This window comes from Microtus oregoni, unplaced genomic scaffold, assembly GCF_018167655.1.
Source record: "Microtus oregoni isolate MIOR12 unplaced genomic scaffold, Mior012 000019F_ref0000042, whole genome shotgun sequence".
In the NCBI taxonomy this organism is placed as follows: domain Eukaryota; kingdom Metazoa; phylum Chordata; class Mammalia; order Rodentia; family Cricetidae; genus Microtus; species Microtus oregoni.
In genome coordinates, this window is record NW_024543078.1 from 29045332 (window position 1) to 29072945 (window position 27614).

General features: G+C 40.4%; 1 protein-coding gene across 5 annotated transcripts in view; it reads left to right on the forward strand.

Moving 5' to 3' along the window:
* Positions 1–27614, forward strand: part of Cobl (cordon-bleu WH2 repeat protein) — a 222498-nt gene that overhangs the window by 114640 nt on the left and 80244 nt on the right. For all 5 annotated transcript variants that reach the window (XM_041669022.1, XM_041669025.1, XM_041669024.1 and 2 more), the window contains one exon: positions 1474–1647. In XM_041669022.1, the coding sequence (XP_041524956.1) occupies positions 1474–1647 (174 nt within the window). The remainder of the gene's footprint in view (positions 1–1473; positions 1648–27614) is intronic.

Here is a 27614-nt window from a genome sequence, read left to right on the forward strand (position 1 = left end):
GCAGTGTTACACAGCCTGTGGATATAAACACCTTTCTACTGTGGCAGAGAGAGTGGCTTTTGTTTGCCTTGCAGTTGAAATAGCTCCTTCTTCTGAAATTCTTTCCTGAACCAGAAATTCACAACTGCCTTAGAGCACTAGTCATGTCCAATGTGCCCATGCCCTGTGCCTAGCCAGTCTTTCCTGAATATTAATATCACAAGAGCAGCCTTACCATTTCAGATATTAGCAGGTCTTTCAAACACTGTCTAAACCTTTATGGCAATGTTGCAGAGTATGTAAATTAAAATTTGGGTTTTTTGTTTTGTTTTGTTTTTGGTTAGAGTATTTTTTTTTTCTCCTAAGATCGTGAGCTAGGTGAGCTAGGCATGGCATAAAGCCAGGTCAGATCCCTGAAGAAATAATCTGCTAATGAATCTAAGCACAAGAATGGCCCCAGGTGCTGGTCTTGGTGCGCAGGTGGGAGGTTGGTCATGCTCCATCCTGGTTCTACGCTATTGGTCTGAGAGTCTTCAAAGCATAGTGCTTAGGATACACCGTCATATTTTATATAACTTTTGAAGGTTAGAAGAAAGTGAAAACGGGTGAAGTATTTGTCACTGGTAAACTATTACCCTTCCTCCCCAATGCAATACACTGTTTCAGCAGTCCCTCCTTTGTAATCTCTAAGAGCTCATTCCTGTGACACCTGAAAGTTTTAAGATGGCTCATGTGACATGTTGAAGTTTTAAGATAGATGACTTACGCCTACAGTTTCAATGGAAATGTCAAGTGATTCTAGCTCCTACGTGTTGCTAAAGGTTTAGATCTGCTGATTGCTTCATGATTGAGCCAGACCCATGAAATCTTGACAGTATGGATACCTAAAGAAGACTTGAAAATGATAATACCAACTGACATCCCAATGTGAATGGGGGAAATCACACAAGGTCCTACCTGTAATGAGAATCTATAGGCAGTGACTGACTTTTGAGAGAGGGAGAATCTGTCTGCTCCTGGGATGACCTCTGATAGATGATCCAATCCCAAGCAGGCAGCCCTAAGCACAGATACATATGAGCAACACTAAATGAACTTAACAGGCTGTATTTGTAAATTTATGTTCATATATATGTATATATGTGTGTGTGTGTAACAGTAATAAAGAAGGAGATGCCATGAATTTGAGGAGTATGGAGGGAACACAGAAGAAATTAGAGGGAGGAAAGAGAAGGGAAAATGATATAACTACTATATGCTCACATAAAATCCTCCAAAAAATTAGTAAAATTAAAAAAGTAGACCCTAATGCATAGGTTTGGAATGTTGTAAAGTTGCCTAGGAGAATAGTAATAGGTGTTTCGCTTCAGTCCTTCCTGTCTGCCAGTATAACTAGATGCCATTAGAAACTAGAGTGGGTTGTTTAAAGTTTGGGCATTTGAACAGAGAGAAGTCACCTTATTGATGAGGTGTTGTCTGTCTCTTTCCCTACAGGGCTCCATAACAACACCCAACTCACCATCTCTGCATTCTCGGTCCCTAACACTGGGTCCCTCCCTCTCACTGGGCAACATCTCTGGAGTGTCTATGAAGTCAGAGATGAAGAAGCGCCGAGCCCCTCCTCCTCCGAGTCCAGGACTCCTGGGTCAAGACAAAGCATCAGAAAAGGTAGGGGATGCACCTCTCATGGCCAAAGCATTTCTTCACTGACCCAGTTACCCCACTGCAGATCCTTGAAAATGCTGAATTCTTTACTCGTGTGGCTTTAGCGAGCTGTGTTTAGGGTGAGCATCTGAGCTTTATTTAGAAGTGAAGGTGAGACATCGCTCTGTGTCACTTACTAAGGTAGGAAACTATTTTCGGGTCTTTGGTTCTTAAGGACCCAGTGCTTGTAGATTAGCATGTGTTTTATTTTAGCACTGAAGTTTTGGAGGGTGTCAGAGAGATTGCATATGAGAATTTGCCCAAATAAAGGTACTTCAAGAAAGCTCAAGCTTGTGAAAGAGACAAAGTATGTAACCTAGATGCCTCAAGTTATTCAGACTCACAGAAAAACAGGAACTTCTCGGTATTGTGTTGCTTTTAATATGTTATAGGGCTTATTTCATTGGTCCGATATTTAAGAAGCCCACTCTCTGTAGGTCTCCAGAGCAGTGCAGAGCCTTCTAAGGTTTTTGTCATTAGATGTTGCCCTGAAGATCACATTCTCAGCAGTGAGTTCCATGATTCATGGTTTCTAGTGGTCCTCTTTCTTTCAGGTACCTGCTGATGCCTGAAATGTCAAGCCCTCTCTTCCGAGGAGTAGGGACCCATGTGACAATATGAACTATAATTTCATTTTTTGAATTTCTGTTACTCACAGCTAACCACGCTCCAAAAAATTATTAAATAGAAAGTTCTGGAGGTAGTTTATATATTTAACTCCCACACTCCTCTGAGTAGCATGATGAAATCTCAGAGCCATAACCCACCCTGCTGGGAAATGAGCCATCCCTTTGACTAGCGTGTCTATATTGTGTGCAGTCCCTGTCTATTAGTTACCAAGTGCTACCTCACTTATGACTAACTGTCATCGTATTACAGTGTTATAGTCATATAATTCTTTTTTGAGTTAGTTGTGGCCCAAGAGCAAAGAATAGCAATGTAAGCATGGAAGCAACTGATATTTGCCAAAGAGACACTCAAAGTATATATGTGGAAGCACTGTGTGTGTGTGTGTGTGTGTGTGTGTGTGTGTGTGTCTGTGTGTGTAGTTTGGTACTAAGGTTTCAGGCATCTCTGAAATCTATGTCCTCTGTAGGTGTTGGGGCAAGGATTAGGTACTACTCCTCTTTTCCAAGCTCTGAAGGAAATATTAGAGGGAAAAAAAAAACGTGAAATTTTACTTTTCTAAACACATCCTCAACTGGGTGAAGTGTGGAGACCACTTCTGAGGTACCCGAGGGAGGCTCAAGCTTTTTGGCTCTTCTAAGCTGTGCATCATCATCCATGTGCTAAGGTGCAATTTGAGAACAATAATGCCTTTTTCTTCATTGACTGCGTTGTTTCAACTGGCCCTGCATCCCAGCTTCAGGGGAAGAAAGCATACCCTGAACACTGGCATCACATGAGGCCGCTGAGCATCCTTTTGCTCTCTGATGGACTTCATGTCCTCCTTCTTGCCTGATGCCTTGGTGTCCCTTGCTCTGTCCCTGCATCCTAACTCTCAACAGCACTGACAGCCTTTAGTTTTGAACCATTTTTGCATTAGTCATTACATGACTTTCCCTGAAAATATACATAAATATGCTAGAAACAGTGTCCATTCCACCAAGATCTGAGGCCTTGCCTTGGGTCTTCATTACAGCTGCAGATGACGGTGACGGGGTCCTGACATCTTCCTTAACATGTGTGTTAGTTATTTTGTTCATGGCTATGGCAAAATACCTGCAAATATCAACCTAAAGTGGGAAGGGTTCATTTTGGTTTGCAGTTTGAGGATGCAGTCCATCATGGCAGATAAATCATAGCAGTAGGAGAATGGACTTCTATTTACATTTTATCAAGAAGCAGGGAGAGGTGAGCTGATGCTCAGCTCTTTCTCCTTTTTCGTCAGTCAATCCCTCGGTTCATCAGGTGATACCATCCACATTCAGCATGGTTCTTCCCTCAGCTCAACCTTTTTGGAAATGACATCATAGACATAGCCAGAAGAGGGTTTCCAAATCATATCAGGCTGACAATGCAGATTAGCCACCACAGCATCCTTATCTGCCTGTCTGTATACCTGTCTGTAGGTGTCTGTTTTTTCAGAGGCCTTCTTAACCTTGCCTATCAGAGACCGCATCTTACCTCTACAGCCAGCCTCATTATTTGTGTCACTAGAGGTTTATCTCAGAATCCTATACTACAGCACATTTTAGAGAAGATGTTCTGATTTTTTTTTGTCTCAAATACTCATTTCTTTTGAGATTCCTGTAATGCTGCAGCCACTGTCTGATTAAAGTAAATTTAATCACCGAGGTACATCAATTTGTCCCACACTTGATGGGATGATATAACCACTATGTGAAGCTGCTTCTTATGACCATAGTTCATCTCTTAATCAGTTAGTTTCTGTACTTTTTCAAAACACATAGGTATATTGATAACATTAGCCATTTCCAGGTATCCCTGAGATGTCATTTTTCCTTTTGGATTGGATAGATACTTCTTTTATGATGAAAAAAATATGTATTCCGGGATCAGGGTTATGTAAACACTTTTCTTCAATAAGAAACCTTAATGTGATGGAGCACAGACGTTACATCGACATTTCAACGTTGTCTTCTATACAAAGATGTTGTGTTTTGTTTTCCTGAATTTAATTTAGTTACTCATACTGGATAGTCTGCTGGAGCAGAAAAACATATAGTAACTGGAGAATTGGGAACTTTAAATGGAAAATAAACAGTCCATTCTCCCCTGAAGAATGAACAGAGTTCCCTCTGCAGCAGTAAAAGCTTCTACTGAAATCTGTTTTATTTGGCACAGATTGAGTCGGGAAATTGGTTGCTGGAAACCATCTTCTTTTTTAATTGTGTGGGTGAAATACAGACTGCCTCGAAACCTTTCCTATGAACATGCTTCTTTTTTAAAAGAAATATATTTTGTTATTTACCAGTTTCTGAGAAAGGAACTCAAAAAACTATGTTGTTGTGGTTGTTGGGAAGAACATCAATTCCTTTTAATGAATTTCCTTCCATCTAAAGATAAGTTGTTTGTTTGAAAACTCTATTTATATGTTGCTACTACAAAAACCAAAATTCTGAATACGGAGAAAATGTTTAGTTTCAGGACTTGGCCAGCTTAGGAGAATATTTCGGTTTTCATCTTTATGTGTTTCTTTTTCTTATCAACTAGGTGGTGAATTTAAAATTTTACATATCAGTGCCTTAAAGGTAGAATAATTTTGTGTTGCTCCATTTTATCTGAAATTTTAAAAAGTATATAACTATAATGTATTCATTACTTAGTTAAATTACTTGTGACTTGGTTCTCAGTATTTCTGTCTAAAGGTAATTCTCAAGAGATTTCCCTGGAGATGTTGGAGCTGGAAAGTAAGCAATGCCACCTTTATGCAAATTTCTCTGAGGAGCATTTGAGATGAGTGGGCACAAAGGCATGCACCCTTCAAGAGGGTCCTCTTTTCAGAGCCCATTGCTTCAGCCACAGTATCTTTTTATTATTATTATTTATTTATTTATTAAAGCTTTCTGCCTCCTCCCCACCACCGCCTCCCATTTCCCTCCCCCTCCCCCAATCAACTCCCCCTCCCTCATCAGCCCAAAGAGCAGTCAGGGTTCCCTGCCCTGTGGGAAGTCCAAGGACCACCCACCTCCATCCAGGTCTAGTAAGGTGAGCATCCCAACAGCCTAGGCTCCCACAAAGCCAGTACGTTGCCCATTGGCTGTACTACGGGGAACTTTAAGGTAGAGGTCATATATTATGTGGGTCCTGCACTAGGTGCTGAGTCTGTATTTTTCGAACGTGAATAGACACAGAGTGGGGTAGAAAGCACATGTTCTAAGCCCTGACACCAGAATTCTCATTCATCAAGTCCGGGAGGAACCTGAGCGTTTTCACCTCAGCACATCTGTTTTTCTACACTGGCACTTTGCAAACTACCACTGGCTGTCTCCCCTTAGGATCCTGACCAATCAGTGTAATGTAGGGAGAAAGTCTGCAGCAGAAAATTGATCTCAACATGAACAAATATAAAATACCTCAAAGTAATCATTATGTACGATTGGCTTCACATACGCATAGATTCCATATCTGTAGATTGAACTAACCTTGAGCCAGCATAACTGGGAAAACATTGTGTCTCTGCTGAGTGCGTACACTCTTTTTTATTATTGTCCCCTAAAAATAGTATTTCCGTAACATTTCTGTTTTGTTGGGTAATCTAGACATAATTTGCAGTATATAGGAAGATGCATATAGGTCATGCAAATACATTGCCATTCTGAATAAGGGATTAGAACCCTGGCAGATTTTTGTATACTTGTGTATACAAAATGGATACCAAGCGACACCTGTAAACACTACCATAGAAGTTGACACCTAGAGTTTTATTTTAGAATTCAAAAGTGGTACATACTGGGATCTGAGAATATTCATCAAGCAGAAAGAAAATGTCCATTTTCCTTCTCCTACCTCTTGGTTGGGAAATCCATGTCTCATCTACCCCTCGCCTGATGCTGTGATGGCTTGTCCCCAAACCTCAGCTCTGAGTCTGATGGGATCTCAGCTTTCAGTACCTGTCTTTGGGCTACAACTTGAGTGCTGTCTTCAGCAATGCCCCGGGAAGAACTTTTTTTTCTTTTTTGTCTAGTCATAGCTTTCGCATTTGGTTTACAGCTGTCTTTTGCAAAGCATTGATTGATTATGAGCATAGACACATGCTTGACTGAAATCTATCCCTAATTCTCTCTCTGTTCCTCAGTGTCCACCTCTGTAAAATGAAAACAATAAGCAGTGTTGGCAGGATCATGTTTGAATAGTCTGAATGAGGGGCCTGGGGGAAGAGCACCTGTGTGCCTGTGTTCCTAAGGGTGCAAAGTGTACAAAGGAGGTGCAGGAGAAGTTTGTGTGGGGGTGAGGTTGAAGGATTGAAGGGTGTCGTGAGAGGGATGTGGGGGTCTAGCCAGAGTTAGACCAAACATACTTAAAATCAAATATTTATGGCTATGAAATGCCAGGTATATGATTAAAATGTCACCCTGGGACATATTCATGTACTAAATAACTCTGGCATCTTTTCCCCTTTTAGTGATGTTTTCCTTTCTCAGCTTTGTTGATGTAAAACACAGTCATTTCAGAAAAGGAACAAAAAAAAAGGCAGTTTGTTCTAAACCAAATATGAGTGACCATGACTTGGGAACATGTTTTCTAGTTGCCCCAAATTATTCATTTCATTGTGAAATTGGTTACACGAGCCACCATGCACAAAATTCAAGTCCAAATGGATTAAAGACCTCAATATAAATCTGACCACACTGAATCTGATAGAAGAGAAAGTAGAAAGTAATCTTCAATGCATGGGCACAGGAGACCACTTCCTAAGTATAACCCCAATTGCACAGACACTGTGAGCAACAAAAAATAAATGGGACATCTTGAACCTGAGAAGCTTCTGTAAAGCAAAGGAAACAGTCAATAAGACAAAAAGGCAGCCTACTGAATGGTAAAAGAGCTTCACCAACCCCCACATCAGACAAAGAACTGATCTCCAAAACATATAAAGAACTCAAGAAATTAAACAGTAAAATTCTAAATAACCCAATTAAAAATGGGGTACAGAACTAAACAGAGTATTCTCAATAGAAGAATCTCAAATGGCCAAAAGATACTTAAGGAAATGTTAACATCCTTAGCCATCAGAGAAATACAAATCAAAACAGCTCTGAGAGACTATCTTACACCTGTCAGAATGACTAAGATCAAAAACACCAGTGATAGTTTATGCTGGAGAGTATGTGGAGTAAAGGGAACACTCATCCATTGCTGGTAGAAATGCAAACTTGTACAGGCACTTTGAAATCAGTATGGAGGTTTCTCGGAAAACTGGGAATCCAGCAATACCACTCATAGGCATATACCCAAAAGATGCTCAATCATACTATAAAAGCATTTGTTCAACTGTGTTCATACCAGCATTATTTGTAATAGCCAGAACCTGGAAACAACCTAGATGCCCCTCAACCAAAGACTGGATAAAGAAAATTGTGGCACATTTACACATTAGAGTACTACTCAGTGGTAAAAAAACAATGACATCTTGAATTTTGCATGCAAATGGATGTAATTAGATAAGACTATCCTGAGTGAGGTAACCCAGACCCAAAAAGATGAATATGGTATGAACTCATTCATAAGTGGATACTAGCTAGAAACAAAGGACATTGAGCCTATAGTTCATAATCCTAGAGAAACTAAGTAATAAGGTGAACCCAAAGAAAAACATATATAGACTCACCTGGGAATTGGAAACAGACAAGATCACCTGCCAAAATTGGGAGCGGGGGTGGGGGGTGGGGCGTTGGGAAAGAAGGGAGGGAAAAAAGGGAAGAGGAGGGGAGAAGGGGAGGGTTGAGGAGAACTTGAGGGAATGGGATAGTCAAAATGGAGGACAAACAGAGATGAGAGCAAGGAAAGAGATATCTTGATTGAGGGAGCCATTATAGGGTTAGCAGAAACCAGGCTCTAGAGAAATTCCCAGGGATCCACAAGGATGACTCCACCTAAGATCCTAATCAATAGAAAAGGGAACCCAATCTTGAATTGCCCTGTAGTCAGACTGATGAATATCTTAAACATCACCATAGAACCTTCATCCAGCAACGGGTGGAAGCAGAGGCAGAGACCCACATCGGAGCACTGGACTGAGCTTCCAAGGTCCAGTTGAAGATAGGGAGGAATGAGAATATGAGCAAAGAGGTCAGGACCATGATGTGTTCACCCACTGAAATAGTCTACCTGAGCTAATGGGAGCTCACCAACTCCATCTGGACTGGGAAGGAACAAGCATAGGACCAAATTAGTCCCTCTGAATGTGGTGGACAGTTGCATGGCTGGGGCAGACTGAGGGGCCACTGGCAGTGGCACCAGGATTTATCCCTACTGCATGTACTGGCTTTTGGGGATCCTATTCTATGGATGTATCCGTTGCTCAGCCTAGATATAGTATGAAGGGCCTTGGACCTTCCCCAAAGCAATGTTCCTTACCTCTCTGAGGATTGGATGAGGGTGGGGTGGGAGGGTGAGTGAAGGGAATGGAAGGAGGGGAGGGAGTGGGAACTTGGATTGGTATTTTTTAATCTAATAAAATAAAAAAAGAAAAAACAAAAATATTTTTTAAATTCTAAAAAAGAGTCATTAAACAAAAAAAATCATAATCATTCTGCAAATACACTGGTAGGGATGACATTGAGTAAGTGGGTACAGTGAAGTGGGAAGTGTTTGCTGTAACTTTAAGATGCTGATGAGAAACCAAGTGAATATATTCCAGAAACTTTGTCTGATTGTCAAAAGGATGTTAGGTCGGATAGGGGTGGGTGATGCACTACTGTAGCCCAAGGCAATGTCAACTTTCCACCTGCAACATTCTAGTTCTCCATTATCTAGAAATTCTCATAAGCTGATCAGTCTTATGAATCTTCAACATATGTGTGCCTTTTATTATAATTTATGGTTGATTCATAACCACAAAGGACAGGCCCACCACCCACTATTCAGTACCTTCAGAGAGTTATGAAGAAAAGGGTTGCCCTTCCTCCCATGTCCTGGTCTTCAAGCTGGGTAGAATACTATTAACAAGACATTCTTCTCTGGGTGGCTTCATTGCCCAGTAAAGACTGCAGCAACAACCTCCACCCAAGGTCTGCTGACACCTGCATTTTCCCATAGCTGTGCACATCACAGAGAAGTTCATTTTGTTGTTTTATCTCCATCAAATGATCAGAAACAACCAGGGGAAGTTTACTAGATCATGTTGTCTCACTTCAGTTATCATTATACACAAATACATAATGAACAACTATTCCTTTCTTATGTAAATATAGTTATTATGTACCTACTTCCATACCCATCAAACTATATATCTCTTCTTTTATGATAAAAAAAGAAAATATTTTAAAGCTACTGGGACTTTCTTTTACATCATATTATTTGAAATGTTGTATTCTAATGCTCAGCACTGGAAACTTCCAGCATGACAGAGATTTTTGGATGAAATCTTGGGCTCATCGCCATAGGGATTCAAAATAATTAGCAATGTTGACTATAAGAACAAAATGTAAAGGCTTGTGTTATGAACAGGTATTAATATCTTCCGAAGTAAGGTTTTCTGTGATGGTGTTGCATCTTTGTTCAGTAAATCCTGATGAAATACAAGGCTCTACCCTAAGACCAGGAATTGCCATTTATTGTTCTCATGCTTCCATGAAGTATACACATAGAAACACAATATCTCATATTATGTGAAGATGCAGAGTGATCCTAGATGTCAGAAACTTAACTGATAACTTCTCTACTTCTTTGATTTAGTGGTTGAAAATCATAAAACTGCTGAGGGCACTTCCGAAGGAATACTTCATAAAGAAGTGAAGTGTCTATTTTATCATTAAATTTAAAGGCTATTTCTTTTTGTTGTTTACTTGCTTGTTTGAGAAAGGGTCTCATGGCCTAGGCTGTCTTCCAGTTTACTCAGTATGTTGAACCAGTCAAGGGTAGCCTTGAACTCTTGACCCTTCTGTCTTCACTTCCTGAGTTTTATAATTACTGGCATGTCTCCCACACATTCCAGTTCAGGGCGTTATGCATACTAAGCAAGAACTCCACATCTTCAGCCCTAGAGGCCGATTTTCTTTTCTTTATGAAGCATAAGTTGGTTTTAACAACAGTATTTTAATGCAGTCTTGACCATAAGGAAGAGAGGCACTGTGGAGGAAAGATAAGATAAACCCAGAATATGGACATGGCTTCTTTAAAAGGAGGTTGTAGAGATTAAGACATACAAAAGTATAGGTAGAGAGAGTACAGGGGAGAGCTGCAGTGTAATATAGTTTGTCTACTGTTCAGAGAAGGAATAGAAAGGGGGAAGGGAAGGTTAGACTTTAGAAAAGTAGGCTGGGTTAGTGGAAAAACTCTACAAGCATGGCTCCCAAGGCCGCCTCTGATAGCAAGACATTTTGTCTCCTCTCCAGAGAGGTCACCTTGGCCTGAGATGGGCTCTAGAATCCTGCTACTATGGAGTCGCTATAAGCTTGGCCAATAGGACTAGCACAGCTACTGTGAAATGGTTAGTGCTATCTACTTCATAGACTCCAGAGTAACTGGAGAGGCGGACTTCTGGTTTGGCCTGTGGAAAATTATCTAACTCGCATTCATTGCGGTGTGAAGACACTCCCACCTTATGTGGCACCATGTCCTAGCTGTCATTCTGGACTCCACAAACAGAGGACAGGAGAGTAGACCCTTGGGTTCATCACTCTCTGCTCCTGATGCTGGCTACGTTGTGAGCAGCTGTTCTAAGCTCACACATTATACCCTTGTACTGGGAGCTGAAATCAACGGTTTCTCTTGTGCTGCCGCTGTCGGGTGAACTTTGATCACAGTGACAGGAAGAGAAACCATTCTTGCTCTGTCCCTTGATTTCAATTTTCTCTTGGCCCCCAACAGGTAGGCTTAGGAGAAAAAGCAATCTGTATCTTTCTTCACTAATATCTTCAGTCTATCATATAAGAAGTACAAAGGAAACTAAAACCCAAAAGTCCAAGCTGGTTGCTGTGCCAGATAAATCACAAATATACAAATGTCCAATGGCAGTACTTTCTTGTAACTATTTGGCAGCAAATTCCCCTGCATCTAACTGGCCCCAGGTCTCATACACATAAATATGGTGGTTTAATAACAATTCATCTTTTGTGGCAGTCCAAAGACCTTTACGCCCACCATCTCATGTAGCCTACTAGTTGTTCCTTCTTAAACAATGTACAGTTATTGTCTTCATTTTTCCAATAAGGGCAATGAGCTTAGAAAGAAGAAATGAGATCATGGGGCAACTGCCGTGCCAGTCAGTGACACAGTATAGATTACCTGATGTCTTTCTTACACAGAGCCATTAGAATTAATGCCGGTTGCATCACAGAGATATGTAGTTGTCAGTTGACTGAGTGAGGAACATGCTGGGGTGAGTCTGAGCTGCATTCTTTGCCAGCTCTGACATTGGTGAGGTGACAGAACAAAGAACATTGTACCTCTGAGGTAAATATCCTTCCCATGAACCTGCCTGTCAGGGAGATGCTGAGGGTTATGGGATGCTTGAAATGGAAATGCTTGCTTACTCACCCCTGACAAGGAGAGTGTGTGCTTGCTGTCTGAGGGTCAAGCACCCTCAAGATGAGGACGTTCCATAAATGCTGGAGGAAGATGGTCTTTCTACTCCTCATTTCACATCACTATTGAGTTTTTCATAAGCAGCTTCTTTCTGCTGTCAGTGCCATGAACTTTCTCAGTAGCTCATTTCTTTCGTCCTAGAAGTAAACTTACTAGGAGAACACTTGGTAGAAATAGGATAAAAATCAGTTCACCTCCATGTATATCCTTTGTCAAAACATTAGCTTGGACTGGCATAATGCTGATGAAGGATGCTGGACTCTTGAGAGAACTGTTTTAAATAAATGTATCCAACTATGTTTGACTTACTGGTTTCAAGGTTACATAAATTTAAGAATTTAAGCTCACATTATTTTTAAAACTATTTTTATTAGAGTATTTCAATTTATGTAATGAGAACTAATGAAAGATAAAAGGCATCATATAAAAGTGAAACTCAGTGAAATTAGTTGAATATGTAGAAATATGCACAAAGTGCTCACATTTAAAAGCATAACATTCTAAAGCCATTACCGTAGGCCTAGCCAAATGCATTATTAATATATCTACTACAGTAGCTGAAATGTAGTTCTCTGTATTTTTCTGAACTGCTCATTTTATTTAACGACTCCACACAATTTCCAAGTCTGTTTATGTACTCATATGGTATTAGAAACTTCACAAACCTTGACAGAAATGCAGAATAAAAGAAGCAGAATTCTTTGGACCTAGCCTAACTATCACTGGGTTCACATTCTACAAGGAAGTATGTTATTAATCTTTAAATGTCCCAGGTGTTCAGTTTATCTCTTTTAAGGAAATGAACCAAACTAGCACAAAACTAATTATTTGAATTTGTGATGATTCCGTTTGTATGGATACCCTAGTAGAGGCTCCATTGATATCTAAAATATGGAAATATAACACAACATTCATGGCAAAATGTGTTGGGTCAGTGGAAGTGCAGAGATGTCCCTGGTGTTTGGGAGGCTTCCTTCTTCTGTGGAGATGGAGAAAGTGAGGGCAGACAGCATTGTGTTCAGCGACATGGCGGAAGATGGGCTCTTTTCCAACGTAAACATCCCTAAGAACCTGGGCGTCTCCCTTCCACTGCAGAGCCTGGGAAAAGAGGCCACAGAGGAAGTTCCTCAGTGGAAACAACGGGGCGGCCATACTGAGAGTGCACTGTGGAAGGAAATGGCAGCTATTTTTGCTACTGGATACCTACCTTTTGTTTGTGGATTCTTTCCTTTCTGACACTTGCTGTTAAAGAAACAACTGTAGCTTTGAAAGAGATTAGATTTTTACTTCTTTTTAGCTGTCATTAAAGTGTGGCATTCTAGAGAGGCCTCGGCTAAAACCAATGTGAGAGGTGCAATGCCCGTTTCCCAGTGGGAAACAGTTTCATGGGCGGTGGAAAAGGGAAGTGGGGTAGTTTCAGTGTGGTTCTTGGGCTTGTGCTTTCTCGTTTTTTGTCATTGGTTTTGCCTGTCAACCTTCTCAACAGAGAGATAAATGAAATCGTGGTTTCATTATCTTTCTTACCTTCACATTTTGCTTCTTTCGTGTTTATTTTCTTATTTTTTTTAACTGTGTGTATACGTGTGTGGAAAGGGTCGTATATGTCAGTGCAGATTCCTTTAGTGTCTGAAAGAGGTCGTCAGACTCCCTGCAGCTGGAGCTCTATGCAGGTGTGTGTTGCCCAATATACCCCTGAGCCATCTCTCCATCCCCCTTGCTTCTTTATATCTAAGTATTTTCATGATTCTTTCCAGCTACCTTGATAATCAACACTAGGAAAAGTGAGTTGAAGAATACAAACCCGCACTTTAAACTTGTAGTGAGAAGTACCCTACTCTCTTGGATGCATGGTCTGTTTTGGAATCTGAACCCAAGTTCTGAGTTACCAGGATTATCTTGTATTAAACTTCCATTCTGGACTCGGGTATCTCTGCTTTGGGCTTGGAGTAGTTAAATCACCTCTGTGTTTTGAGACTTTTGGTTTATTCTTCAACCAATCTCATGAAATTTTAGTGTCTGTGACGTTTACTTTTTACAACAAAGGACCTGCCTGATGAAATGAAGAAGCAGCCTAGAGAACTCAAGAAGATATTTGAAAATTATATCTAATAAAGGATTAGCATCTAGATTATAGATAATTTGGAATTTAGCAACAGCAAACAGAATAGCAGTAAAAATTTATAATTGCACTGATAGACATTTTCAAAAGAAAATAGACAGAGAGAAAGCAAACACGTGAACAGATGTTCAGTATCACTAATCATTAGGGAAATCAAATCAAAATCACAGTATGAACTCACACTTACTGGGATGACTAATATTTAAAAAAAAAACAGAAAAGGAAGAAGCAAAATGCCAAGAATGTAGGTGGATTGGAACTTGTGTATCCGTTTGGTAAAAAGTTGAAATGCCACAGTCTCTATGTTGAAGAGCTTGTTAGTTACTCAGAACATCAAAATTTGAGTCCTGCAGTTCTCCTTCTGGTATTTACCCAAAAGAATTGAAAGCATGGGTGTAAGGAGATATTAGACACTCATCCTATTAGTTGTTATCAGTAAGTGAGAGGGACTCCAATAACCCATCGATAGATGAATAAGTAAGGAAAATGAAGTGTACCTGTATCATGAATTAGTAATGTTAAAAATAGAAACAATTCTGATACCTGGATCAATGTGGATGAACCTTGAAGATGTTATGCTAATTGAAGTAAGCTAGCCACTAAAAGATAAATGCAATGTGATGCCATTTATAGAAGATGCCCAGTGTGGTCAAGTTATAGATGCAGAAAGCGCAGTGGTGGCTGTCATATGTGGGGAGAGAGAAGAATGAACAAGTCTTGCAAGGAGAGAAGAGTTTTGAGTTTTGAGGACTAATTGTATAGCATACACTACTGCTCATGTAAAAATGGTTAGGATGGTAAATCCCGTGTGGTTTTTACAAATAAAACTAAATGATTTCAACACTTCCTTTAAAAGGTATAATCTTCAGTAAAATGCTTTTACTTAGTTTTGGGAAGTACACATTCCAGTGTAAGAAATTATGTATATTTTTGCCTACCTTTCTCTTTCTCTCTGTATATTGTTACATTTGTCAGCACAACTTTGATCCCTTCTTTGATAAATGTGAGTTTTAAAAGGCTACTGTTCTCTTTCTGTTTTTGCACTCCCGTATTTAATGTATTCATTTCCACATGTATAACATACATACATATATATGCACATACACACAAACGTGTGCACATGTGCACGTGTGCACGTGCACACACACACACACACACACACACACACACAAATGTGTGTGTATGTTGCCAAAAACCCTATTGGAACAGGAACCCTGGAAGCATGTAGTGTATCTTTGCTGCAGTAGCTACAAAGAATTGAGAAGTGACAGAATGGGCTGGAAGGTGGCTCAGTACATAAAAGGATATGCTATGCAGACATCAGTATCTGCATTTAAATTTCCAACACACCCATAAAAGCTGAGTACATAGCATGAGCATCTGTAATCTTAGCACTTTTTCGGAGATATGGGAGGGGAAGACAGGAGAATTCAGAACCTAGAGGACAAGCTATCCTGGTTTGTACAATAAAAAAAAAAAGACACAAAGGAACCTTGTCTTAAGGCAAAAGGTGAGGATTAACACTTAAGGTTGTCCTCTGACCTCTACACAAATGCTGTGACATTTGCACACCTATCGTCATGCACATAAATTCACACACACACACACACACACACACACATCATACATACACATCACATACATACATGCATTACTTATACATACAGGGACATTAAATTTAAAATTAAATTTAATAGTTCAGAGGCACTCTTCTCATCCATGCATTTTTTTACAACTTTGGACAAGTCATTCAAAAGGACTTAATAGTCAACATTTCTGACTTCTGTTTCCATGAAGTAAAATAGCTTGTCTACATGATAAAGAACTTTTGAAGGGCAATGTGTTTATCAACAAGACATGCTTTATCAGTGAAGGGCTCTATCAACTGAAGGACTAATGTGTTTATCTATAAGAGTGCTTTAAAAATTAGAAAATATTTTCACATATGTAAATCATTTGGAGACCTTCTAACTAGTGCTTGACTTGTGGAAATTGTCACAGACCTACTACAGCATGCTTGATCTGAATGGAATTAGAATTTAAAGACGTATAATATTATATCCTTAGTACGCTTGCTTAATCAACTAAGTGAAAGAGAACAAAATGTTAAATACAAAAGCAACATTGGAGCAAAAAGAGGAAAAAAATGGAAAAGGAGGAATGATACCCAATTGCTTGATTCCACCCATACTCACAATTACACTGTTCACAGATTAAAACTTGCATTTAAAAAAAATGATTGTCAGATCAGGTAAAAATACCATCATAAGGAACCTGTTTTAAATAAAAAGACATAAATTAGTCACAAATGAAGTAGGAAGAAAAATCAAAGAAACACAAGCAAAAGAAGGCTGGCTGAGTTTTGTGGCTGGCAGAGGAAATAAACTTAAAGAAAGAGAGTAGCTAAGGTTGAGGGTGAACAGGGCTCAGAGGTACCCACAATTGTCATGGCTGCCTCTGGAAACCCCACCATTCACAGTTCAAGAGCTCACAAAGTTGGTCAGAATGCAAGCAGTAAAACAGCTCTCCCAGAACATTCTCCTGGGTTTAAGGCTGACAGATAAAATTGTAAGGAAAGCTGGCAGCCTGCCAAATGCTTATGTTTATGAAGTTGGCCAGGAGCCCGTGAGAATCACATGATGTATTCTTTGCCAGTGCTGGTGAACTTCTGGTGGTTGAAAAGATTTTGTATTCATTCCTGGATTGCAGATGCTTTCTCGTGCAGACCCCAGGAAACTGAGACGTGTCCCTGAAAATATGTTGACATTTAGGATACGGAGGCTTTTCCAGAGAATCTTAAAATTATCTCTTTCCCATGTACCAAATATCATTAGAGACCAAATAGAGATCAAAGGTCAGACTTGGGAGAATCAGGATTCCATATATTTTCTGGGCATAAAGAAATCCCATTCTGTATTATACAATTAGAGAAGAAAATGATGGGTTGCTTTTCTTTCTGTTATTGTGATAAAACAACTTGACCAAGATAACCAAAGTTAATAAAGTAAGGGAAAGAGACAACCTATACAGAAAGGCATTTAGTTTGGGACACGTGGCTTCAGAAGGTTAGAGTCTATGACTGAGGAGCAAAGGCACGGGGGCAGAAACAGCTAAGAACTCACATCTTAATCCACAAGTAGAAAACAGAGAAAGAGAGAGAGACAGAGACAGAGAATGGAACATCTTTTGAAACTTCAGTGTTCATCCCTAGTGACACGCCTCCAAAAAGTCCACAGCTCCCAATTCTTCTCAAACAGTTCTGCCTATCTGGAACCAAGTATTCAGGTCAGGGATTTTGCTGTTGTGGTGGTGGTGGTAGTGGTTTTTTTTGTTTGCTTGCTTGCTTGTTTCTATGTTTAAAACATGGTTTCTCTGTGTAGCCCTGGCTGTCCTGGGACTTGCACTGTAGACCACAGTGACCTCAACTCAGAGATCCACCTCCCTCTGCCTCCCAATCTCTGCTGGGATTAAAGGTGTGATATCAGAGCAATTGTAACCTTAGAGATAATGCTCTTATTATATGTCCATGTAAATGTTAGATGAGGTACAGAGAAGGAAGGAAGGAAGATGGGAAGGAGGGAGGAAGGGAGGAGACAAGGAGAGAGAGAAAGAGAGGGAATATAAAAATAAAAAACCTCAGTCCTGGTTTATGATGGGAAGTAGGGAGGAAACTTAGAATTAAATATCCATTTAAGAGCTAAGAACACATTTTTATCCTGTGCTTAAGCATTTTCTAAAGTCATGTAAGAAGAAAATGCTTAATAGACAACTTCAGTTTTGTAGTTTAGGGAACAGAAAGAGGAGGCAATAAAGGAGAATGGGAACTGAGCCAAATCCTTTAGGCAAGAGAGATAGTGGATGCTATAGGTAAAACCTGATGTAGACACTTTCATCTCACCCATTCCTACACCTTTCAGGCAAAGCAAAGTGACTTCTTCGGCGGTTTTCTAGGGAAGGAGAGATCTTCCACTTCTGAGAAGCAGGTCTATTTAATGTGTTTCCTGTGCCATGTGACAGATGGGCATGGAACGTGTGTGGCTTACACTACATGACAGGATTTATTCTTCTTGTGGGAAGGAAAATGGGGCTTGGTTAGTGTGTGACCCATATTGTGTGACTATGTTCTTGTCTCTGATACCCAGCCAGTAAATGTGTTCTTGCCTTGCTTCTAGTCCTCTTTGCTTAGGGCTGGTTTCTTGGGATGTCTGGGTTCGCTAACATTTAGGTTATTCTCATAACATTCTGTGAAGAGTGTCCTGTGTTTTTCTTTCTTGAATTACCAAAGACTGTGGTGATAGACGTGGTTTTCCCTGCCAGCATGCCTACACCCACCTATAAAAATTCTTTTTAAAAAGTGTGGTTTAGACAACCAAGATAGCACTCTGCTGTTTACTTAGACTCTTTCCAGCCTTTCAAAGGAACCTACAAGTAAAGCAGAGTCCCCAAATAGTACATAGAGCCTAGATTTTGCATGAAGAAAATGCAGTCATTTTCAACCATTTTGTAATAGATCATCGAACTCTTTGCTTTCATTTCCCCACACTTTGGGGATAGGTAGATAATGCATTCAGGTCCCACAAGTTCTCTTACTTTCTGCTTCAGGGTTATTAATTTCATCAGTTAATTTAGAAATCATCCCTTATCCATCTTCCTAGATGGAAACTTCTGGAATTCTATATTTCTGTTGTGTGTTCATGTACACAAATCGTTACTCTGTTGTCTGCAGTTACTGTGTGACAGACGATTCTTGGGAGACGCAGTGCACAAATGCACACACGCACACACGGGGAGGGGAGAGAAAGAGAAAGAGAGAGAGAGACCAAGGGCAGACCAAAGTAATGATTGTATGCCAGTTTCCAGTAGGGTGGATCAATGAGTGTTCATTAGGTTACTATGAGGAATATGGGTGAGAGGTTATTATAATGAATAGAGATGGCTCAAAAACAGGTGCATCACCAGAATGCCCACCCCAGCACATGTGACAGCTTATGAAAGCTGCAACCTTGAAGGTCTCAGCACTCACCACGTGCAGGCAGCTTGACAGGCTAAGAATCTCTTCTCTCTGTAGTTCTGCTGCCAAGTCTCCTCCCCAGTAGATGTTCCAAATTTCTGTTCTTCCAGACATGGACATTTTGTTTACCTGCTGAGTCTCATGGAAGTAATACTTTAATTGGAAGGAAATTGCAATATAACAACAGTGTGAAGAATAAAATGTAGGCATATTCTCTGACAGGAAGATTAAATTCTTAAGTTCAGACTGCAGAATCTCTTGCTAGGTACCACCAATGACGAGGGTAAATACCCTGTCTTTCCTGGTACTTACCCAACCCTGCCAGGTGAGATGCTCCAAGATTATCAAAGTTATGATAGGGCACTGCCCCTTTTTCTTTTTCCAGGAAAGAAAACCATTCTCACCCAAGAGTCTTTCGGTTTGGTTCCTACAAGACAATTTTAACTGAGAGAGGGATCTCGGCAAACTTATTAGCCATCTAGGCCTCAGGATGATGGCTCTGCAAAACAGGCTGGTGAAGGGAGAAATCTCATATTCTAGGTGGATAATGTGACCTTGCTCTATCTTTCAGTCTCTCTTACCTTTAAAACACAGCATACATGTCTGGTTCAGAGACCCTGTGTTTCTTTCAAGTCATTTAGCTGACTTCCCAATTATTTAACATGCACACATATAGCATTTTCTAACAGCCTGTGCAGCCAGGGACCTTTCTGACTCATTAATTCTTTCGTTAGCTCTGTGGGGTGAGTGCTGTCATGATCCCATTTAAAATGAGGAAACCAAGACACATAGAACTAGGTCACAGCCCAGGTAGGCTAATTCCAACATGGAGCTCTTTGTTTTTCTTTTAGATTTTTTTCTTTTTTAAAATGTGCTTTTAATTAAAATATAATTATGTCACTTTTCCCTTACCTTTCCTCTTTCCAACCCCTTCAAAGTCTCCTCTCTCTAACTCTTTCCATATCTTCTCTTCCTTACTCTCAATTTGATAGCCTCTCTTTCTTCGTTATCGTTACATGTGTGCGTGTATGAATGTGCACAAATATAGAAATACAACCTTCTGAGTCTATTTTTCTTGTTTGTGTGACCACTTTGTATTTATAACAAATTAGGAACTCATCCCTGAGAAAGAGAGAGACTAAATCTCCTCCCTCAGCAGTCATTAGTTGCCTGCCTATAGTTCTTGTCTAGGGAACCCGATGAGATCCTCCCTTCCAAATTAGCATGTCTATTGATAATCTTGTTTATGCAGCCCTTTCTAGGAGAGCCTGTTTTGCAGCAGACATCTTTGTATTCCAGCTCTTACAGTCTTTCTGCCCCTCTTCTGTGATGTTCCCTCAACTGTGGATGCATATGCTGTAGTGGAGATGTACCCATTGGGGCTTATGAAATAGGAAATGGAAAATGGGGAGGACAGTGAGACTATAATTTTGGGAGGGACAATTCAAAAAGAAAAGGATGGAGGAGGAGGGACAAATAACACCTAGTAGTGTGTGTGTGTGTGTGTGTGTGTGTGAGAGAGAGAGAGAGAGAGAGAGAGAGAGAGAGAGAGAGAGAGAATATCTTAAAGGAAATCATGCCACCTGGGTTGACAGTGTTCCCCACAAAAAACATAGACTACCAAAAAAAGCAATAGAACCATGCACAAGAAATCTTTTTTTAACTGAAAATATTTTCCCACACAATATATTCCTATTTCAGTTTCCCTCCCTAACTCCTCCCAGATCATCCCCAACTCCCCACCCATTTAACTCCATGCCTTCTTTTTCTCTTTCTTTTAGAAAACCGGCAAATAAGAACAGAATTTAAATAAATAGATGCAAACAAATAGTATCACACACACACACACACACACACACACACACACACAAACAAACAACAATGACATTAAAACACAAAATCAGAAACTGTAACATTCAGGCAAAGACAAAAAGACAAATAAGGTTAAAAAAAATGTCCAAACAAAGCAATGAGAACCCCCCCCCCCCAAAAAAAAAAACTCAAAAAATACCATTGAGTTTGTTTCATATTGGCCTTCTACTGCTGGACATGGGCCTGCCCTTAAGTGTAGAAACCTCCTTTCTAATGGTTGGTTAGGATAATTCAGTGGCTCCTAAAACAGTATAGACAATTGCAGTTGCTCTTGCTTACCTCTTAGAGGTTGAAGGTAAACTCCTACTGCTGAAGATACCACACACTTAGGACACAGAACTTAGATGATTTGAATTTGCTCTAACTTTATAAGCTCCTTTAGCTTTCATGGGACCAGAAAATATTCTGCAAGCTGCCAAGGGAGAGAAGCAACTAATAATCCTACACAGTTGTGATGCCTATGCACTACACAGAAGCTGAAATGTTAGGACATCCAGAAAGCTGTAACAAGTGGCATGCACATATTGATGGTGACCAAAGGCTATCTAATTGACTTACGGCCTACTCAGCAGAAAAGAAATGTTGTCTAGTACTAGAGACCTAACCAACTTCCCAGGGCTAGTGACGTCATGGGTTTAAAAGAGAATCTACTGCTGCCATTTTGCTTTATGACTATACCAGTATAACTCCTTATCTAAATTCTAAATTTTATAACCACAGATAAGTGTAACTCTCACCCCTCATCAAAGAAACTTCTCTTTGCAGCAAATGGAGATCATCACGGAAAACAACAGCTATATAAACCATGTTTTCTATAGAATAGTATTATCAATGTGCTTAAGCTCAGGTAACCAAAATAGAGAGGCAAATATTGTTCTCTGAGAACTTTGTGTTCCCTTAGGAACTCTGACTTAAGGCAGCGCAGATTTGATGCTGAGGTGCCTCTGAGTGTCCAGGTTCCCAAAGACTACAGGCTCTTGGTAGGGAAGAGCCAAGTCTGAGAGTAAGAACTCTGCATCAGCTCCCTGAGAGGTCCCTATTTTCTGTGTTTCCTGTATTCCCATTTGGTCATCATAGGGACTGGAACTATAATAGGCCAGGTACTATTTCTGTCCTAGTTAAGTGGCTTGTTCAGTGTCGATGGCCAGTAGATACAGACCTCTAAGCCTGGCAGTCTGATTACCATCAGGCCAGGCTCTCATCTGCTATCAGTCTTTCCTCGCTATTGTGGTGCATAGTATTTATGGACATAGTCTTAGGAATATAGAGTATTTAAAGGAAATTATATATAGTAGTCATTCTATAAGCATGTGAACAGTTTTCTTCTAGGCTCACACAAACATATGGTAATTATTAAAATTGCTAATCCCAATGGTCATTATCTGTATAATGCTTTTCATTTATTCTTATAAAAGCAAGAATGGGCGCCAACACTTGTTGAAGATTAAAACTCATACAACCTTTCAATTTGGCAAATTGGGTCACATTTAAAGTCAATTTTATTTTAAAAGATATTTCTCCCCATATTAAGTCCTCATGCACATGGTATAGTGTTAGTGACCACAGGTGCAAGTATGATAGCATCTCCAGCCCTTTTCATCTTGCATAAATGAAACTAGACTTATCAACCATATATCATGTCCCTCTCCTATCTGCCCCTAAAAACCACCATTACATTGAGTCTGTGGATTCAAACTATTTTAGAAGGAAATTCACTGTTTTCTTCTTCTTCTTTGGGTTTTTCTTGGCACTAAGCACATTTGTGCATGGATGAATGGCCAGATGGATGAATAGATAAAATGATAAGAAAACACATAAATGGATATATGATGATGTTCCTTCTACTTCACAACGTTTGTGTCCCCTTAGGTCCATTGTTCTTCAAAGCTATGTCAAACATGAGACTCAAAGGGATGTTTCCATCCTCCTTAAGAATGCACATGTAATTGCTGTCTTAATATCATATTGCTGTGAAGAGACACCATGAGCAAGGCAACTCTTATAAGAGAAAGCATTTAATTGAGACCAGCTTACAGTTTCAGAAGTTTAGACCATTATCGTGGTAAGAAGCATGGTGGCATGCAAACAGGCATGGGACTAGAGAAGTAGCTGAGAGTTCTACATCTGGGCCTGCAGACAACAGGAAGGAAGAGCTTCTGGGCCTAACGTGGGCTTTTGACAACCTCAAAGCCCACCTCCAGTAACAGGCATCCTCCAACAAGGCTACTTCTCCTAATCCTTTCACATAGTGCCTGCCACTCTCTCGGGACTAAGCATTCAAATCTGCGAGCCTATGGGGGTAATTCTCATTCAAACCACGATACCTGTGTAGAGATGAAAGCTATCCAGACTCACAGAAGGCACCATGTGCTCATTTACTCATCTTGTATGAAGTTCCTATAAAATATCATACCCTAGCAAAGTTGCAAGGGGCCAAGGTGAGAAGCGTGACGCTGTGTGTCTCATAGCGAGAAGCCATATTTATCATCTTTTAATTAACTTCTGCTCCCCCTGAGATGCTTTTGGAACTTGAGTCTGGTGCTACATATAATTGACACAATGAGATTAAGAAACTAAGTAACCAAAGAGGCCCAAGGGAACAGTGCTTTCTATCACTGAGCAGCCCAATGCTCTCTAGGCTGCCATAGCAAATTTACCTAGACCACAGACATTTCTCATAATTCTGGAAGGTGTGAGCTAGAAAGGCTGAGTGCCAGGGGCTTCGGACCTGGTATCTGATGAGGGACCCCTTCCTGATTGTCTAACATCTGTATTTTTGCTGTGTCCTTAACTGGTAGACAGTCCGGGGTCTGAAACTTTATACGGTTTCTGATGCAGTCGATACAGGTTCTACCAGCACAACCTACCATCCCTACAGTCCCCACAGCATACCAGCCTAATACCATCCATCATGTCAGGGCTGAGGTTTTCAGCATGAGCTTGGTGGGAAGATGTAAAACATTCATTTTCTGACAAGATGCTCCAGTTTCTGGTTCCAGAGAGGAAAGAGAACAGAAGCAAGCTCCACAGAACAACTGAACTGGTGTTTGTAGTCTGTGTTCCTCAAAGAGTGCCCTAATGAAGGTAGAGCTCAGGGAACCCTAAGAAGAGGGAGAGGAAGGACTGTAGGAGCAGAGGGGCCAGGGACCCCAGGAGAACAACAGCCCACAGAATTAACTAAGCAGGGCTCATGAGGCTCCCAGAGACTGTAGTGGCAGTCCCAGAGCCTGCATGGGTCTGCACTCAATTCTCTGCATATATGTTATGATTGTTCAGCTTGTTGTTCCTGTGGGACTCCTAACCGTGGGAGTGGAGATGTCTCTGACTCACCTGCTCTTGGTATTCTCTTCCTCCTAATGGGTTGCTTCACCCAGCCTTGCTATGGTGTTTATTACTAGTCTTATTGCATCTCATTATGCTATGTTTGGTTGATATCCCTCTGAGGCCTGCTCTTTTCTGAAGGGAAAAAGAAACAATGGAGCTGGGGGAATGAGACATGTGGAAGGGGGGTTGGAGAGGAGTAAAGGGAGGAGAAATTGCCATCAAGATATATAAGAGAAGAACAAACAAAAAGAATACCCTAATGAGAGTATTAAAGTTTTTTAAGTGTTTCTAAAGCAACATTTTCAAGTACAAACTGGTTTATATGGTGTCTATTCAGCAGATGTTTACCATATGGGACATTAAGAACTCTAGTGGGAATGGCTAGAGATGGCTTAGCAGTTAAGAGTACTGGCTGCTCTTCCAGAGGACCCAGGTCAATTCCCAGCACCCACGTGGCAGCTGAAAACTCTTTGTAATCCAAGTGTGTGTGGATCTGATATCTTCATATAGACATACATGCAGGTTAAATACGAGTGCACATAAATTTAAAAATCATAATTAAAAAATAGCATAAAAAAGAACTCTAGTGGGTTATAATAGCTTGCAATATCACTGGAAGACAAATTTTCATTCAAGCTTCAGGTATTTGACCCTGAGCCACTCGCCCCTGGCCAGGTAGACAATATAAAGAAATAGCCAAAGAAGTCTGTGTCCTTTAAAGGCTGAATGCCAGCATTGCCCTTTGTTAGCTGTATAAGCAAGGGTGAGTTTATCTTCCATAAGCCTCCGTTTCTGTTCTCTGTAAATGAAAGAGAAGGGCTGGTGAGACGGATCAGCAGTTAAAAACACTGTGACCCAAGCCTGATGACCTGAATTTGCGCCCCCGAACCCTGGAAAGAGAAACAGCTCCACTGTTTGCATGGCACCCTCACGCCTCTACACGTGTCACAGAACCCTGTACACACAATAATGATGAATGTTTTTAGAGTTAGAGTAACTATCTCTTCAGAAAGGGTCTTTGGGTGGTCCTCTGAGAGACACTCGACAACTCCAATAAATGTCTAATAAGTGTTTGTGGGTGCCATTGTTCGTGTTTTCTTGAAGTCTATAAACCTTTCTGCTGAAAGCCTTTGTTTGAGCATGGTAAATCTCCAAAATCTTCGGGAAAGCGCTCTTGCCCATTAGGACTTATCTTCACTGGAGAGCCTCAGACTCTGCCAAGCCCTTTGCGAGCACGCTGTCTTAATTAGCTTACTATGAGTGGTCCTGTGGCTGGAAGGCACCTGCTGTTCCACAAGTGCTGGCTGAGTGGGAAAGATTGGCTCTGCGGAAGCATTTCAGTGGTGGCGTGAGGCAGCTTTGGCAGGGGCTCCGGATGTTAATGCTTCTCCTGATCCGTAATGAGGAGGGAGCAGTGGCTGTCTTTCAGCAGGTGAAATTGCTTTTCCAAATCGGGTAAGCCTGAATTGTTTCCCCCTTCCCTCCTAATTAATTCCAACCTACTGCGGATGGGCAGCAAAATTCTAGAACATACCACTATACAGACATCACTGGGAGCGTAGAGACCTCCGTTAACCAGTGTGGACTACAGGGGTAAAAAAAAGAAAACAGAGACCCCCAAATCACAGTTCAGGGCAGTAGCATTTCCATCCCAGGAGATGGTATAAACCTTACAGAATTACCCGTCCTCCACTAGCCTTGAACATGTTGAGGTTGGAGATTGTATGTATCATTGGATCTATTGTGGAGTCAGTCACAGAAACAACGACTCAGCCGCTTCTTGCTTGCTGATTAATTGAAGAGGTTAATAAAATAATGGCTTGTACCAAAGTCTCACTGTATTTGAAGAAGTGTTTGAGAAGCAGGATGTAGTTGATCATCTCTGTCATCCAAGTATTCAGAAGGTTGATGCAGGAGGATAATAAGGAATATTCATATATACTGAGTTCCAGGCAACCCAAGCTACAGAGAGGGACCCAAATTTCAAGACAAAAACATAAGAAAAGGAATAAATATTAGGATGTGTGGGTTAGAAAGTAATGTAGATATGAAAACCCACGGTGTTGAATAACCACAGTTAATGAATGGGTTAGGTTAAGCCTAGACGATGAAGTTTATGGCCAAAAGGCTTTATGGCTTTCAATGTTAGCAGCAACAACTTCAGTGGGTGGAAAACAGAATTGCTGCCAAAGACCAAACAGTCTTGCCTACAAATATCCCACTAATTGGGTACGAGGCAAGTTGCTGCTCCAGGGTGCTGACTCACCATAACAGCAATGCCATGCAGGCCTTAGAAGTTAGAATACTGTACCATAGTTGATCTCTGCAGAAACATTGCAAGGTTTGCTGTCCATTCATTTGAAAACATGCTGGTGGCATTTTACAAACTCAGTGTGAGCTAAGCATCTAACAAAGGTTCTTTATAGTATTAATGTGATAAAAACAAAACCACGAAAGTAGAATCTTCATCACCCTTAAGTGTGCATTAGTGAGGACCCACCATCAATTTCTAGCACCTACATCAGGTAGCTGTAGCTGCCTATAAGTAACTCCAGTTCCAGTAGATCCTACACCCTTTTCTGGCTTCCTCAGGTACCTTCGTGAACATCATGCATATACAGACAAGCAGGTGCATGCATATAAAAATAGAAAACGATAAATCTTTGTAGCTTTGTATCTGCTCCCTGGACAGATCTCTCAAACTGTTTCATGTTAGATAGCTATACTTTCTAACTACTTCATCTCTCTCTTTCCCTATTCCCTATACCCCCGACAACTACTATTCTACTTCCATGACTTAGGGTTTTGGCTGTTACATGAATCCCATGTGAATGGAATCATGCATTATCATTTTGTGACTGACATGTTTCACTTAACAGAATTTTCCAAAGGCTTACCCATATTGTAACATGCTTTATAGTTTCTTATTTCTTGAGGCTGAACATACTTTGCATAATATATTTAATAATCATCAGAAATTTAGGTTGCGCATGACTCTTGGGCTATTTGGAACAATGATACAACGAATATGGATATGCACATATTTATTGCAAATCCTACTTCAGTCTTATTTGTATATACAAATGTATATACAAAAATAAGATCATGGATTATATAGAAATTCTATTTTAATTATTTGAGGAGCTAACATACGTTTTTCATAATTACTGCATTGTTTTTATATTAGTATTTCCTATTCTTGAGAATTTTGTACGTGTATACAATGAAAAATTATCACTTATTCCCTCATTTCCGTCCTTCAACTCCTCTCATCCAACATGGCCTGCTCCCAACCTCATGTTTTGTTTTGTTGATAACCTGCTAAGTCCAATTAGTGCTGTCCATATGTTCATGGGCGTGGGGCCATCCACTGGGGCATGGGAAACCTAC